The 18998-nt window shown below is 34.7% G+C and overlaps 1 protein-coding gene across 1 annotated transcript in view; it reads right to left on the reverse strand.

The window, feature by feature from the left end:
• The window catches only part of LOC132550094 (proteoglycan 4-like), a 31490-nt gene extending 12779 nt beyond the window's left edge, over positions 1–18711 (reverse strand). The window contains exon 1 of the mRNA XM_060214108.1: positions 15724–18711. Coding sequence (XP_060070091.1) covers positions 15724–18711 — 2988 coding nt within the window. The remainder of the gene's footprint in view (positions 1–15723) is intronic.
• Positions 18712–18998: the final 287 nt, after the last annotated feature.

Here is an 18998-nt window from a genome sequence, read left to right on the forward strand (position 1 = left end):
GCAAGCAATGCTCGTTCACAAGAACTCTCAAATTAAAGTAATACATATTTTATATCCAGTATTCCTTTTTCATTTTTCTTTTATTTTTCTTACTATATAATAAAGCTGGAGCTAATCATTTGCACCAGTTTTAATTACCACACTAGAATTTTTATTAATGCAACAATATTTGATTATTTGTATTCACTATTGCAGCATCATACAGGGTAAACAAGCTGTATTTGTTCTGATGGTTATAACAATGGACACACAATGACAGGTGTTTTTTTAATATCCCTGTATACTTATTACCATGACAATGGCACACACAGTTCTGACTTAAACTCCTTGTCCATAGGGAGACCAAGTATCCCATAGTTATACATGTGTATAAAGACTGGGCTTATAAGCCATCGACCACAACAAAGTTATTCATGCAAAAAAAGCAGTGACATCTTGCAAAATTTTACAAAAAGCTTTCCAATATATGCCAATAATACTAGGCTGTATGTCATGTTATTCACTGCATCGACCAAGTGTGTGCAGATTTTTTTTCAGTATTCGAGAGAAAAAAAGGAATTAATTTATCATAAGAGAAACAATCTGATACCTTTGTAAAAAACATGAAGGTAAGATTGTTCAGCTGTGTACCTTAACAATTTAGCTGACAATATCAAATTCCACATCAATTTCCCCAACATTCCTCAAGTTATACAAAGTCTAGGATTTTATCCACCCCAACCCCCCATCCCCTTTCCCACATGATTTCACTCATACTTATCTGACCATATTACAATCTCAAGTTTTACAGAAAAGACTATGATACTGTAGGGAAATTTTAAGGTACATATCTAGTTACTATGATATCATTTGGAAATATTCTTATTACTTGAGCGACATAAAGTTACCATGACTAATTATATCATCTGTATGGAAAGGTCTGTTGCTTTTTATCATCACTACCCTGGTTCTTGTTTAAAGAACGTGACATTAATTGGCTGGTACTGTCACTGAAGCAGAAAGCAGAAGACATATATATATATAAATATTTCTTTTCTTCCTTTCAGGTTTTAGCTGGAATGACAATTTTGTTATCATGTGTACATATGATATTGATTTAGTTAAATCTGCTATTGCAATCCTTTATTACACATGGCGACATTGATCTGTTCATGTTAAAACTGTTATACACTAAAGACTTTATACGGCTTCCCTAACTATAGGAATACTTTAACAATAGTAGGCATTTAACATGCACAGATGTACAATTACGTCAAAAGATTTGTTTTTTGTCGAGGTAACTAATACTAAAAACTGATCACATCAAAAGTAAGATTTTACAATGACAGTTATTATATAACCATAGAATGGAACATTCACAATGTATATATTCCATTAAAATATATGTGATAGTGAAAATAACTTGATAGTTTGACACTCCGAGTGTTTGGTAGTAGGAAAATAACAACATATTGTGATGTTTTCTGTACTGACACCACAATGCAGAGTCTCAGCTCTCTCTGGCAATTATATATAGACTAAAAAAATATTTACATAGCATGGTTAAGTACTGCCTTTAAAATCTTTCTTTTAATAATAGCCATTCCTAAAAATGGAGAGTAAAATATATTTCAGTCAAAGATTTCTTGATTCTTAAATAATTTCTGAAAAAGAGACAGACATAGATCTACAGGCAATCAATACACACCAACACAAATCTTGATGTTGCCAAACCACTACAAAACACTTAAATCCAAATACCAGATAATGCCCGACATATTTATTGTTATCTGACTTTGACATTTGTGTAATCAGACTTTATAATGGGTTATCTGGTGATCCTAAAATGACAACTGCCCATTTTCGTTTTAAGAAAACATTCCTCTTTTAATGCTGTCAATTCCTTTACTAACAACAAAACCTTGAATGCTGAAGTTTCAGAAATTATAAAAAAGAAACATGTTTTTAATATAAGAATATCTGCTTCATTTAGTTTGGTTAACATAATTACACACTGTTGTCTACTGGCTTGTTTCACTTTGCTATAGTTTTCCTGGGAAGCTCTATCTGACCCACTTCAGTCTTACAGCTGTCCAAGTTGCTCCCAGTGGTCCAGAATAAGGAGCTATCTGTATTGAGAAGTCCAGACAACACATTCAGGAATGTTATCATCATATTATCTTTTCTTGTTTCATTTGTAAGATAACATGTTCAGGTGTTTATATTGCTACATTTTGAATGAGACAAGCTATACCTCTTGGTAAACTTACTATGTACCTGAGGTATATGGATCTTTCTGAAACAATATCAAGGGAAAGAACAACCAAAACCTTATTTATAACGATATTTTCTATGAACCTATATCCTTGTAACAGCTATCATTTGTTATGTTATTAAGGTTCCTCAACCACCTTGAATACATGTAATTATAATCATTTACTCAATATCGATCATTTAAGGTTTTAAACATTAAATCTTTCCTACATTACAAGATAAAAATTTCTAAAATGTTAATCCACAGAAAACAAATCAGTTCTGAAACTTCCCTTTACAGATTAAAAAGTTACCTCTATGATGTACCAGTTCTGAAACTTCCCTTTACAGATTAAAAAGCGTTACCTCTATGATGTACCAGTTCTGAAACTTCCCTTTACAGATAAAAAGTTACCTCTATGATGTACCAGTTCTGAAACTTCCCTTTACAGATAAAAAGTTACCTCTATGATGTACCAGTTCTGAAACTTCCCTTTACAGATTAAAAAGTTACCTCTATGATGTACCAGTTCTGAAACTTCCCTTTACAGATTAAAAAGTTACCTCTATGATGTACCAGTTCTGAAACTTCCCTTTACAGATAAAAAGTTACCTCTATGATGTACCAGTTCTGAAACTTCCCTTTACAGATTAAAAAGTTACCTCTATGATGTACCAGTTCTGAAACTTCCCTTTACAGATTAAAAAGTTACCTCTATGATGTACCAGTTCTGAAACTTCCCTTTACAGATTAAAAAGCGTTACCTCTATGATGTACCAGTTCTGAAACTTCCCTTTACAGATAAAAAGTTACCTCTATGATGTACCAGTTCTGAAACTTCCCTTTACAGATTAAAAAGCGTTACCTCTATGATGTACCAGTTCTGAAACTTCCCTTTACAGATTAAAAAGCGTTACCTCTATGATGTACCAGTTCTGAAACTTCCCTTTACAGATTAAAAAGTTACCTCTATGATGTACCAGTTCTGAAACTTCCCTTTACAGATATAAATACAATAAATATGATGTACCAAGAAAGTTGAAGGAACCTTAGAAGACATGAAGTTCTGAAACTTCCAATAACAGATAAAAATGCTACAACTTATAATAGTGTACAAATGAACCAAATGCAAGGAAAAGCATCCAAATTTTATCCTTTTTTACTGTTTATAAAAAAAAATCAAATTGAAGTGAACTTTGAGTATATATATTGTCACTACTAGAAAATTGTTACCTAGATATTATCACATAGCAGATATATTGGGTAATTGAAATTCTGACCATGATAAAGCTGTAATGTAAATATTTGACACAGGAGCTGTTACTTAGGCTGAATAGACAATATACAACTAGCTAACCAGACCACCTGTCAACAGTTGATCCCAAACGGCCAGTACTATGTTCTGTTCCAGACCACACTTTCATGTCATACTGTGATTGGGATAAAAATAATACTATTGTTATACTAGCTGTCTGTATTTATGAAGAAAATATATACACTATACGACTACACACAAATTGTGTAAGGCAGACATATATGATATTACATCTGGTTTTAGTCTCTTCAAATTTGTACCAATATCAAATATCAAAATATGCTACATTTTGTTGCAATCTCATCTACTCATTTATTTAGGTTATGTTTTTCATTGAATACAATGAAACTAAATGTATTCAAATTCTTTTTTGACAATTTACAATTGACTGTCTTATATTACATCAGTGACTTCTAGTGAAATTTAATGTTACACCAAACATCAGTAATGAAATGGGTTTTTTTACAGGAAGAGGGACAGAAGAGTCAGGATGTAAGTTATCATTATATAACTACAGTCTAGCTAGGTGTCCTCCCAGTATTGGTGGTGACATCAGTAAATTGCCCTGTATATACAACACTGATTGATATGTGATAGTACTAACGTAACGTTTATTGACTTATCAACCTTCCACTAGCATACATCTATGTAACATATGGAAAGATCATCTCACCAGTTGTTAAAATATGTATGTCCAGGTACCTACTCCTTAATGCATTTAGGTATGTTTAATTAGTACAGGTACCAGTCTTCAATGTGCTCGGATATGTTCAATTAGCTATCTAAAATCTAGAGCTAAATAAAATCCAAGCCCAAAGTACTCACATTTGTGAGCATCCTGCTTTCTAGCATACAAAAGTTTTTCCACCTTATTTTGCTTTTTTTTTAAAAAACGTTTCTTCATAGCAACAAAAAAGCTGTCTAGAATTAACTTAGTGACCTATTACACAGTCTATAATTTCTTTGTTAATTGTTGCATATAGACAATGTCGCATGGCTATGCATTCTTTGACCACCAATGTACAACACAATAAATTTGCCAGGCGGACAAATGTTTGCTGTCTATGAGTTCTTTGTTGTAGAGGTGATTCCGATAATGCTTGTATACAATGTTATCTTCTTTGGCCATCAATGTCCATGGCTTAGATTTTGCATCAGGTAGCATTGTTTGTTGTCTATACAAGTTCTTTGCCTGGATATCTGTGATTTCTGTCTTGAAGGTTGCATCAGTTTTTGGGTAGGCAATGTGAGCTGCCAGCACTTTAAGTATGGAGGGCAATACCAGAAGGAAAGATTTTGCTACCAATAGGAAATGTTGACTGGTGAGCAAATTTCTAGGATGTTTATCATTGTTCTGCCTTTTGTGCAATGTTGCCTTTTTGTGATGTCCGTGCATGAAAAGGTGAGCAACATTGACTGTTTGTGATTTCTTGGATTGCTTGGTGGACAACATTGACTGTTTGTGATTTCTTGGATTGCTTGGTGGACAACATTGACTGTTTGTGATTTCTTGGATTGCTTGGTGGACAACATTGGCTGTTTGTGATTTCTTGGATTGCTTGGTGGACAACATTGGCTGTTTGTAATTTCTTTGTTTTGTGGGCAATGCCCACTCTTAAAATCTGTACCTGGCTAACAATGCTCACTAGCTGCCTTCACCTTTTTTTTCTGGTGGGAAATACTTGGAAGCAGATTGGCACTGTTACTTTTTATCATTTATTAACAAGGTAGAAGGTATATTAATACTGACTGTTAATAGTTTCTTTAAATGCACAGTGAGCAATATGGGCAAATCTATTTCTTTACCAGATTTTAACTTCAAAAAAGTATGAAATGTGGATCTAATTCAGAAGCTATAACCAGCATTTGGTAGTTCTCTACTGAAGGCATCGCTCTCTCATACAAAGTCTTCAATGTAACATGTCAAGGTTCCAAGATTTTGACTGCAAAATTCCTGTTTACTAGATTAACAGAGCCTATCAGCTTTGTTGAGAAGCTGGGATATGCAGGATATGAGGGAACAAATGAAATCATGACCCAAACATCCTGCTGAGTAATATAATTTAAAACATTGTGTTGTTTTAGAGATCTAGTCTTGACATCATAAATTTATGATATAGAGGCATCTAGTATTCATTTTGTCTTTAAAACCTGAGTTCTATTTTAGTAAAATAACAGTACACGCAATAAAATGACAGTACACACACTGACAAAATCATGGGATAACATTAAAGAAAGACATCAAAGGTTTTGCTAGAAGGTGTTCTTTGTCACACCTGTTTTAATGCTACATTATATACTATAAAATGTCTTGAAGTGGGCAAAGAAGGGCTTTTCAATATGTTTATACTTTTGTATTTGAAATAAAAAATGCCCTATCCTTGATCAGTGTCCCTAACTGAATTGTGGGTTTCCGTCCTGTCACCACTTCAGTTTTATCAAATTCCACAACATGGAAAGGACAGCTTTTTAGTCGTTATTTTTTAGGATTGTGGAAAATTCTCATGTAACGACAATGTTTCAGTAATACCTATAAATAGCACACAATTATTAAGACTGAATACACTATTATGCCTTTTCGTAGTTTAAGCTATAAGTTGGCAAACAATTTAAAATATACATTTCTGATGTTTACATACTTACACCTGATCACCTATAATCTATCAACGTCATCAATACAACTTATCATATCAAATGATGCAGAAACATTTACTGAAATTACCACATCAATGGCGTTTTGCAATAACAAAATTATGAATATTTCAAACTAGTTTCAGACGGTGGTAATATCTAGGTTTAATACATGTAGGTAGTGATCCAAGTGCATTTGTTGAATAGAACAGGTGAGGCCCTACTGAGCTTGACTTAAGAGATGTGTACTGAGGGAGATAGACACTAGATATTTGTGAATCATTTAAGGAAATGTTGCCAAGATTGGCCAGGTAGGGATTAAACACTTGTCAGTGTATCCTTATATCTGTCTACTTATCATGCTTATATGTGAAATGTATTGAAATACAGCCTCAACACCGTCACAAATATTTACCTCCCATCCTACATTCTTCCATCACCTCTTGGTCACTGCCAGTACACTATCTAAAAGCCACCTAGTAGTAATTTGTCCTTAGATTTACACAGGTGTGACATCAACATCAACACCTGTCTATAAAGACCACCTTGGTTATCTGAACAAATGTTTAACGATGTTTTTGCATCTTTTGAAGAAGAAAAAGTTGTCTATATTGCATTGTCGCAGGATTAAGATCTGATCTCAGACAAAATTGTGTCTCACCTACCTACATGGAAACTCCTCTTATGCATAAGTCTATACTACTTGGACAAGAAACTAACTCTCTCTGAATCATGATTTCAGTGGAGGGAAAACAGGACTTCAATTAGTAACTTAGTAAGTTCTCTGCCTTAAACCTATAACTTACTAGCTGTGATTTTATTTACAGTAACTCTCCAAAATAACTTAAGTCTTTGTTAACATGCAGAACTGCTAACAGTCCAGTACAGTGTACAAGTCTGAACCTGAAAAGGATTTATGCATTTATTGCAAATTATCATAATAAGCTGTTTTTTACCCCCCAAAAACAGGACATAAATATTCTACATCAATAATTTGGTCATGATTTTAGTTGTCTTAAATGATCTAACAATAAATGAGCATTATTACCAATTTTTGGTGCTGAAGTCCAAGTAAAAATCACCTTCTTTAATTTCAACCCTCTGTGGATTATCAGGATATGACAAGCTAGATATACTTTACAGAAAATGGCTGTCTCACATAATTATTGATTTATTGGTAATATTGATATACACATGGCAACATGTTCCTACAGAATCACTTGTCTGGACTGTGACAGTAGATGATGTATCTACATTATCACAATGTTGATCTATACAACACTGCCAGCTGTCACTCTACTATAAACATTGCAGTCTTAGGAAATTATGATGATTGGATATTAGATCACTGAGGTGAAAAATTTAGTTAAACAGCTGTAAATTCATAGATTACTATATTACTGTTTCCCAAACCTTAATGTGTAGATGATGGAGGTGGCACAGTGTCACTCATATACAACATTCATTTAGATACCAATAGGAATAATCATGTCAAATTTTAGTCTTAACATTTATTTTGATCGGAATTCAATAAAATTTAACGTAAGAAAATTATCAATGATTTCTGAATGTCTTACCAATACAAGTACTATAATTTGTAATCACCATGTTAAAATAACTGAACTCCGATACAAGCTGAACATCAACAATACTCTTTACTATATCACATTCTCCATTTGATCTTCCCATTTCAATTCCTTGATACTATCAATAAAAATTACCTCCCCTGAGATATCAGACATAGCATTCCTTTTGTTGTGTTAGAATGTCACCAAAAATCAATATGTATACCACTAAAAATAGATTACACAGCTCACATATATATACTACAAAAATGTGTATGTTTGGCTAGACAAGCTGAGGGTAATGTATTTCAAAGGCAACAAGATATTTTTCAATGCTGATTTGATTATTCCAAAAAAGGTCCATAGATCTTCTCAGTAGCATGTCTGTCTCTACAAATGCAGCTGTTGAAGCACTATATCATTGATATCATGGTTAAATTATTCCCCCAAGTCTTCCCTACAAAGTAGGTGTCTACACACAGAAGGAATCCTTACTTATCCTAAAACTTGCATGATAAGATGCGCTTTACATAAACCTAAAGGAAAAAACTGGTCTGAAATATGCAACAGATCTGAATTAGTTCATAGCCATGAAATCTTGGGCCATCTCTTTTTCGAAGAAAATCATAAAATATTCACCACTTGTCTAACACTGCTGAGCCTTGACAGTGTGCTGGTGTGCTGTACATGGCCTACATAATGCCAGCTTTCATAGAACACAAACAATCAACAACAATGGTACAACACTTCCACCGAGCTGAAAGTATCATGCAGTTCCAGAGGAGCTGGAGACAAGTCGACGTCAAAAAAGAATGCATTACTGTTAATGAATTATGCATGAAGTTTAATTCCTCAAATCAATCTGCATTGCAATTTAAAGGGGTTATACAGGGCTCAGATTGCCTGTCCCATTTTGAGGCCAACAACAGTGTACTCATTGATCTGGCATGTAGAAAAGCTCAGTCATCCATTTTGCACCTTTTGATCTGACTCATCATAAGCGACTCAATCAAAAAAGTATCAGAAGGAAAAACATCTATTCTGGAGTTAAGACAGCTTAAAAATGTAGGTCACTCATAGGTATTCCATTGGTCAAACAATTCCTCAATAAATAAAGCTATGACATACTTTTCAGGCCAAAGATCAATATAGCGATTATGTAATTGAGTTATGAATGCCATCACTCGGGTATATCGGGGTACGTTCATTGTTATCTATAGGACGAGAAACTTATTTCTTGTTAATTAATATATTTGAAATCCGAGCTAAGAGTTCAATCAGGTCATCAATTATGATCAACACGATAATATTTTTCACTTACACACCTTTTCTATTAAGGATATAAAATTATATCAAATGTCTATATTGGACAGGAAAATAGGAAAGGTCACAGAGGAAAACCTATTTTCAACAATCAATTAGTTCATCAAACTTATACAGATGATACATGAAGGACAAAGCACAAAAATCCTGTCAGCTGATACTACCAATCAATAACTCACACAGACAGATCCAGTGTTGACAGTATACTCAAGTTATTTGATTTCGTCAAAATATTTTTTTTCATTAATGCAATGTATTCAAAAGTTAAGATTCCTAAATTTACACTTCTAGTAATTTATAGGATGTAATAAAAAAAAACTACCAATAAAGCAAACAGACAGTGCAAAATGACAGGTGCTTTACCTAAATATACTCATGATAGGATAATTATGGTTTTCTATTGTAGGTAATGATCTACTGAAATGATGGCCTCAAAGAACATGAGACTGTCCAGAAACCACCCACCTCCTATCAGACCAAGCTTTCTGTTTTGGGAGAAGTGTTTTAGTATAATGGTCGTCAATAGTAAGGTAACAATCTAACCAGTCTGGAATGTCCTGCTGTGAGGCCTGTATAGACCAAGTACCCATTATTGTCCTGTTAAGGGACAGTTGTTTGCCAGGTTATTATATGTCCAAATATGTCAAGCACTAGACTAGAAACTTTATCTGTAAACAATTCAAGGACGCCAGGACTCATAAACATCCAACACTGACCAGATTTAGGTTAAACACCTCGCCTTGTAGAGCCATTAACATGGGGGGTTTACCCTTGTAATGATTTAAAGAACTGAAATTTCAATTGTTCCAGATTTATATTTGAACAAGACAAGCTTGATCTAAACAAATAAATATACTGACATAACATACGGAACAATTTGCTTCCTCGTAGCTGGTAAAGCAGCTCGCTGATGTTTAAGCATCTTCAACCACATTACACCAAATGTGTTTTTTTCAAAGTTTCCACTACACTAGCAATTGAAAGGAAATATATGTCAAAGTCTCTGTATAATACAGGGGTAGAACACATACACTGAATCACGGGCTTGTAGAAATGGGGCCTATGATCGTCACTTCTGTTTTGTAATTAGGTACAGAAATATATCAGCTTTACGTACTGTGCTGTCTTTCCCTACAAAAGTACAGAGTACCATATATCTTCCTCATCAACATAAAAGTGTTGTCATCATGGTGCTTATTCAGACACTGACCTGTTGAACCACCACAGATATTTGAATAGAATAAGAAATGTGTTTTAGAAACATTTTCACAAAAAAAAACAAGAGCTGGCAAAGTATAAACATCAAATGATTCTTCATTTAGATTATTATACCTTAAAGCATGTTTCTTCCATCTTCTAAGTTCAATGACCAATGCAGAACCTTAAACCATATGTGACAGTCTTTGTATAATTAATGATCTGATCAAAGACCTAATAAAGGGTTAAGATATAGGCCTGAAGAGGAAAGCTTTCAACATACAACATACACCGTTAGTCTTTCATGATCACTGTGGGTTGATACCCACCAGTCCTAACAAACAATTATGTGATCAGTTGTATGGTTATAGAATATTGTGTCTGTACTAGCAGCAAACAGAGACGTGGTTTTGAATTCCCTTCATTACATAAAGTCTAAGTAAAAATATCCTTTAAATTCTTAAAACTGACACTATACTATATATATATATATGTATTGTGTAGAGTCAGTCAGACAACAAATACACCTAACATACTTGTCAACACATCTATCTACCTATCAATATTTTAGAAACATATTAAAGTCCAGTGGTGAGTTGACTAGTGCTAAAGGTACAACTTCTAAGTAAGAAATAATTTGTGAGTGTGTCAGTGTATACATAAACAGACAATCTCAGTAGTATTCTATATCTAACTTAGCTTGAACAGCCTACACGGGATTAATGGGGTATAATGAAAATACATGTGGTAAGCTAGATCTTAGATTTAAGTATAGCTTTCCAGAGATATTGTTTTATCTAATCCAAGGCTGGCAAAATCACTTACAGCAACATGCCCTATAATGCTGTAACGGATCGTGATGAAACTGTTGACACCAGCTCATGTGATTCTTAATCATAAAACTTTGACAAGATCTATCTGCTTAAGCTTTGCAGGTGCCACCTTTCTATACTCACTGTCTGTCGAGCTCTAAGCAATAACCAACTATAAGTGCCGAAATCTAAGATGACTACCTGCTGCTCATTTTTCCCCAATTAGACCCAAAACAGACAAAGCACAAGAGAATAAGTGTTCCACCTAGTACTTCTAAAGAAGTGGCAATAACACAACTACAACTGTCGAAATCCAGGATGGCAAGATGTCAGCCATCTTGTTTTCCTGATCAGTTCCAAATTAACAACTAGGAACCAAGGTGACTGGAAATTTAATAATCCATTACATCTTCTCTAAGAATAGTGATAAACTTTATAACTATCAATATCCAAGATGGCCACCTGTCTGCCATCTTGTTTTCCTAATCTGTTCAAAACTAGGGGCCAATGTATTTGGAAATGATCCATTTAACACTTCTCCAGGAATAGAGATAACAAACTATTACACTTCACAATAAAAAATGGCTGTGCTACTTCAGCTATTCTGTGCTTCCAATTAGACTCAAAATGACAAATGCACAACTAAAGATGTTTACTCCCCTCCCTGCGATCAGTACCAAAATACGAAAATGCACAACACTTAGAGGTTTTAAAATAAAATTCCTAATCTATAAATTATCTGTTGACAGAAAATCAACTGATACAGTATCAGGTCATCCGTCTATATCAAGCTATCAATATTAAATTTCAAGGGCCACAGCTGCAGTTTAAAATCAAACAGGAAGTTTAAACATGCACTCATAAAAATCAACAATATTGTGTGATATTGAAGTGGTCAACATGAACAGTACACCATACACTTTTTGATGTCATAAAACTTAAATCATCTGTATGCATGTTGAAACTTTTGATAAAACATATTCACTTGATATTTTATCAGTTTATCTACTTACTTAAATGTAACCTAATATCATTGATGAATAAGCTTGGAAATATAATTTTGGTATGAAGATATTTGCATTTGTTATCATTGTCAAAAATAAAAGAATAAATAAAAATGCTATGCAATGTTTTCTGGTTTGAAATCATGATCAGTTTTAAAGATTTGTGTAGATGTGTTTATGGGACTATGGATAATTCATATTATATATCATTACCTAACCACCATTCTCCACCCTCCCCCATCCCCACCCTCTCTGCCTAACGCCCAAAGCAGTCTACAAATTTGTTACATTAGGATTGGGTAAAGTCAAGTGGGATGAGGTCATAAAGGATGGATATAAATTATAAAACAGAAGTCTCTTAAATTACAGGCACAATGTTGTTTGATTAGTTATATAGAGAATGGAAGTTAAAGTGGGATCCTTGTCACAGAAATATGTTATGGGAGTAGGGAGTACACAGGTTTAGGAAGAATGTTGTTAAGATGATTGAAAAAGACTTTGAAAACATCTTGGGGTTTTATTTAGAAAGAGAGATGTGTAACTATAGAGGGTTTTGGTGTTAGGATTGTGTTCTGGGATTAGGTGGGAGAATCCAAGATCAGGTAGACATAGTAGATTGTCAAGTTGGCTGAAGGTTGTGGGTTAGTGCAGCTCTACAAAAAGAAACTGTAACATAAACAGTTTCTGGATATACCACAATAATGTAAACAAAATGTTAATCCACAAAGGATATCCCTGCCTTTATCCAGATACTTTATACTAAATGGAATTTTTGAAGTGATGTAACTTATAGTAAACAAATAGCTTTGTGTATCATACATTTGAGATTATACAATATGTACTTTGTGTGGAGATCCCTACCATAAAAGAAAACAGATGGTTATACAAGGTGGATACAGGGATTATCCATGATGTAAAACAATAAAACAATTTTTGAGCTTTTACCAGTTACACAAAATCAACAAATAATATATTGATTTGTGAATAGAATATGATACTTCAAACATAAATATGATGAAACTAGACCAAAATATGAAAAAAGTAAGATTTTCAGAGAATCCTGAAAAAGTACAGGGAGAAAAAGACCAGGTACCCTAGAAAAGTTAATATGACAGATCTACAGTTCAGTCACTTTTAAACAGCATAGCTACTGGGCTTGGTTTTAGGTACATCATAATAGGTATTGTAAAGCAGGAAATAACAGGACAGTTAGGAGTGGCTAATCTCATCAACGTTAGGATAGACTGACTTCAAATGTTTGTATTATAATACTTTGAAGTGATATTTATTCTGTTCAGAAAGACAATGATATAACAAGCATTAAATCAGTAAATATGCTAAAGAAACATAATACAGTTCTGAATAACATGACTCATGCTACATGTACAGCCACAGGCCTTACTCATGTTAACATCTTAATGGTCAGCCATTATTTCACATACAAACAATTTCAACCAACTGACTTTTCTGCAAAAAAAAAAAAAAAAAACTCTAATGCATGCAAATGGGTGTTACAAAATGAAAGCAACTTATATATAATATGGTATCTTCTAATTGGAGTACACTCGGGTTACTGGAGTTCTTATTGTAAACATATAGTTTTATTGTAAAGACAATATTCTTTCCTAGAGTCTTTCTATAAATAACAGGATCCAAAATCTTGGCCATATCTATGATACTAAATTACTTATACTAGGCTACAAGGGAGTATTCTAAGGACCAGGTATTATGACACCTCCAAACCAAATACGTGTGATGTTGGGGAAAATACTAAACAAGCCATGGTGACTGAAGAAAAATTTTATGACACGATCATGCCCCACTTAACTTTTCTCCAAACCGGACTTACTCATTAGGATAAGTACTGTAAAGACAAGTAATTAATGTTTTATAGGATGTTGTGATATACTAGGTTAAGCAAAACCACTCTAATCTATGGTTATATCGACAGTAAGAGTGAAAACACAAGAACAATAGGTTTTATGGAATTTTTGGCATGCAATTGAGATGAATCAGAACAAGATGTGCTGATTAAGAGCTATATATGTGCCCAAATGACATGAATTAGTCTGTAACTATACCAGCATTAATGGCAGCTACAAGAATTATTATAGAACCTTTGCCTTATATGATCTGACTGTACATGTGTACAGTAGGATTATACTGTCCAGGTCCCCTCTGAACCCTATACACAAACCAAGAGATAGTTCCTATAGTTTACACACAATGAAACATGATCATCATAGCATGACATTTGTATTACCATAAATACACCTACTCTATATATCTTACTTGTGTTGACAGTGGAAGGTAGAGTTGTTCATTTACAAAATCACATTCTTTCATGTCGATTCTCTTTAGTTATGCTGAAAAGGCTTTAATCCTTTTTTAAGAATCATTCTAGTGACATTCCAATAGTTAAAATTGATAAAACTTATGTAACAGTAACACAGAACTCAGTAAATTCTGCTCGATTGTTGACATTTAATCAGAATATGTATACATATAATCAACGTCCACTCGACATTGACTTAGGTCATAATCACTCATAGCAACCTATGATATCATAACCCTTGCAAATTTGATGGTCATCTAGAATTTGCATTTAACTGATTACTAAGGAGAAGTATTAGTTAACATGTATGAAAAAGTAAGACGACCATGATGTTGTCATGGTCATCTTTACCTATTGATAACTCTACGAATAGCCAGACTCAATGTATTCTCTGTGGAGTCAGACAGCTAGGCACAACAGAACTTTGCTGTACACTTTGGGATTTGGATCTCCCATTCCTCATTATTCAAGTATGAATAAAATCAACTCAACAGAATAAATGTATGTTGGCCATTTTCTGTTATCTGATCTGAATATTAGTAACCTTGTTGACTTGTAGTACATAAGTACTCATTACCTCCATGTACCAACACTGCAAAAACAACATGATTTATCAGTCTTGGCCAATAACTAAATCAGAAAAAAAAGAAAAGGTTATCAAATAATTATCAATAACTGTCTTGATTTTCAGATCCTAGTTGGAGATTAAACGATAAATTCAATACCATAATATCTTATGCTGAAGTACTCATTAAAATTATACAGAACAATTACCATTTATCACCAAAAATGACAGAGGAAAGCAAAGCTCAAATCTTAAAACCCAGCTGCACCAACAATATACAATATCAATGTATAAATTGTGAAGATCTTACATAACATAAGGCTGCATAAACTTAAATATATGTACAACAATAATCTAATGAGTGCTATCAGATATCTAGGCCTACAAGGCTACTGCAGCTTGAAAGAGGCAGGAAAAAAACAGGTGGTTCAACAGGAGGGACATATGACTTTTAAAGTAATGATGTCTCATTTTTGCTTCTGGTGACATGATAGAGAAGGATGGGAGAAAAATAACCAATCACCTCTGTGTGATGCAGACAGTTACCTCAACTCTTTGGATAACATTTATAAACTTCAGTACTCAGCAAAATATGCTATTAAACATAAACCTATTGCTATTATACCCCTGGGTTTTGATAACTGTCCACATCACATAGAGGTGAATGTTCAAACTCTATATACATGAAAGACAAATCAATATTATGTCAAAAAGCCTGAGTAGTGCCAGTATACAGAGCCTACCTTAGTCTTTCTTGTCTTAGCCAAGGGTTGTGTGGGCCCCTTCATACCAGCACCAATAAATTTGATCTTGCAAGGCTCAATCTTTGTAGGTATATAACCTTCTTGATAAGGATGATTCTTCTTTTCTTCTATTAATGTAAGATCCAAAGGAGGAACTCCGTTATTGGCAGCACTAGTAGTGGATACCGGCTTAGCCGGAATCATGTTAGAATTGAACACAGCGGAGGGACTATTTTTTTTCCCTCGTATAAGATCATCTATGTTAGATGACCCAGTGTTATTCTTTTTGGCAATAACATTTTTACGAGTTTTATCTAATGCAGTTTCTTCACTAGATTGTCCTCGTTTCTTTGGCACTGGGGATGATATAGCTCCATTCATGAGTCCTTTTGCCCTAAACTGACTTGGTTTTACTAAACTATGATTAGTTTCATCATCACTATCATCTTTGTCATTGTTTTTGTTCTCCTGAGAAACATCTTTTCTGTCTTTCAAGAACCTATTAGCGATAATTGTGGGGATTCCTTTGGTTGGTCTCCCACTAGCACTGTTAAGCTCTTCATTTTTTTGGTTCAAAACACCAACAGGTTCAAAGTTGCTTGTTTTAGTTGCTGGAGTAGAGCCAGCATTGGATGCCAGAGATGATTTGTTGCGGTCATCCTGTTCTGAAGTTTTGAGCTTATTGTTGTCATCACTCTTGGATGAATGAATTACTGGGGAGAACCGATTCAGAATTGGCGGAACATCAGATTTTGGTGGTAGTTCAGCTTGTACAACTTGCTTCATTTCCTTCTCTGGTTTCGTTGCTGCAGGGGTTTGTGATTCCTTTGGAACTGACTTTTCAGCCACAATTATTACTTCCTTATCTGAAGCCTTGTTAGGATCTTCTTCAACAGAATTTGAACGGCTTAGTTTTCGTGCCATTGCTTTTGGTCTTGGTGGAGCTCGCTTCTTTTCTGTCTGATTTTGAGAGTCCTGATCACTCGATGAAACAGGTACTATTGAAGCTGAATCGAATATCTGTTTTCGTTCCACTGGAATTTTTGGCTTCTGATGTAATTCTATTTGAGGTGGAACTGGAGCTACACTTTTCTTTTTAGGAAAGTCTAAGTTAGCTTTTGTTTCATTGTTTTCCATTTTGGTATCAGAAACCACAGAATTTTGAACAGATATCCCGTTAGGTCTTGAGGTTGAAGTGTCTAGTTCCTTTGCCTTTTCAACAGTAACTCGCGTAACATTCTTTGGAACAGTTTTTCTTGGTTTTAGAACAGGTATTGGTTTTGGTCCTGAAGCTGCAATGATATTGGAATCAAATATGGATTTCATTTCACCAATATTTTTCTTCTTTGTCACAGGGGAGTCAAAAGCTCTTGGTGGTTTGCTAGCTATGCTGCTTACAATCTCAATGTTATCAGTAGATTGTTTGTCTTTTGAAACTGATGCAGGTTTTTCCATTACAGCATCATTTTCATTAGGTTTGTCATGCATTGGCATCGATGCAACAGTATGATTGTCACTGAATGAATCCTGGGTTTGAGAAGAAGATACTGTTACCTTTGCTACTGTTTGTTCTGACGGTGAACCTGATGGTGAAAGGGATGGTATACTTGGTGTAACTTTTGAGGTTGGAGGAGGAACTGGTGACTTGTCATCAGAATCTGTTTCCTGGGAGCTTTGTGTCTCAGCTTTACTGGTCATTTTGTCTACTGCTGGCAGCTTCTCTCTCTGTGGAACCTGTGGTTTTGACCTTGACACTGGTGGTTTTGGAGTTGATGCAGAAATGAACATAGGTGACCTTGGTGCATCAGGAAGAATTTTTCTCCTACTGACTTTTGTGTTAGCTTCAAATAATGTCCTAAATGTTGAAACAGTGTTTGGTTTTGGAAGTTCACCTTCCTCATTTTCACTTTTTAAAGTTTTCACATCCTGATTATCAGCACTTTTAGGACTAGCAGAAGATTTGCAAGGTTGTTCAATGATTATGATGTCATCTGATGAAATTTGCATCTCTGGAACTGGTGGTTTGGGTGATTTTTGTTCTTCCACACTTGAGCTTGAATCATTCCTGGTAACTTGAGTTTTGCTGGATATGATTTTAGGTGGTTTTTGCAATGCTGGTGTTACTGTATCTGTAGTTCCATCCCTGTTGTCTCTAAAGCTCTTACATTCCAAACTATTTCTTTTGCCATCAGCTCTGCTTCTTGAACTTTTAGAAACATCAGTTTGACTGTTATTTCTCAAATAACTCTTCTGACTGGGTGATTTTACTGGTTCTGATATTTCTGATTGTAAAGACCCTCTTCCAAGCAAATTGTCCAGGCTTCCATATCGCTTAAGCCTTGACGCAGCACCCTGCAGAGTCTTTTCATGGCTTGAAAGTGAGGTAAACTTTTTACGTAATTTCTCAACTATGCCAGAGTGTGGGCTATAGTCATTCACTTCATCCTCTGTGGTACAAGTACTGACACTGTCGCTGCGTGATAACTGGGGACTTTCAGGAAGTGAATCATTTATCAACTTACCATGCGGATGTGTGACCCCACCAAGCTCCACGAAAAACGGGTTGCTCTGAACATGTTTTAAATGTGTATTGTCAATAGCCACCTTACTATTTAGAGTAGGCTGTTTCTCCGAGGTAGATGTCTCCCTATCTTCCTTCATATCACTTACTTCCGTAGTGTCGCCCCCTAAACTAAACTTCACTTTAACTCTATTTCCCTCGGCAGATGTATAGGGGATGTTATTGTTTACATGACTAGATCTAATATCTACCGAGGAACTACTACTGGACCGTACATTATCACGAGGTTTACTATTATTAGTGTCCGGATTCACAAAACTTCGTTTCCATGTTGGAATGTCATTTATGTTGTTATACTTATCGTTGGAATGTCCTCCCGGTTCACCTGAATCATCAAACACACGTCCATTTTCCATAATGTTCAGCTTCCACGGTGGGATGGAAGCCACTTCTACCATTCCAGTCATCAATACGAATATTCAGACACTAAATTCATGAAGAACAGTATGACTATCCCCGGATGAGTTCCCCCTTCTCTTCTCACAGACAGCTCATTTTATCCCATGACGTCACATCTGTTAGGTGCGAACCCAACATTCCCAAAGGTGAAGGTCGTAATATATTAAATTTAATCATCGACACAATTATTTTCTTTTCTTGATTAAATCAGCGTTAGCCATTGCTTGTAATTAGCGTTATTAAGGCTGTCATGTCAAAAGAACGAGTGAGTTGGGACTTAAGGTTAACAAATGAC

This window comes from Ylistrum balloti, unplaced genomic scaffold (assembly GCF_031769215.1).
Source record: "Ylistrum balloti isolate Yb309-2 unplaced genomic scaffold, AGI_CSIRO_Ybal_v1 Utg370104, whole genome shotgun sequence".
In the NCBI taxonomy this organism is placed as follows: Eukaryota; Metazoa; Mollusca; class Bivalvia; order Pectinida; family Pectinidae; genus Ylistrum; species Ylistrum balloti.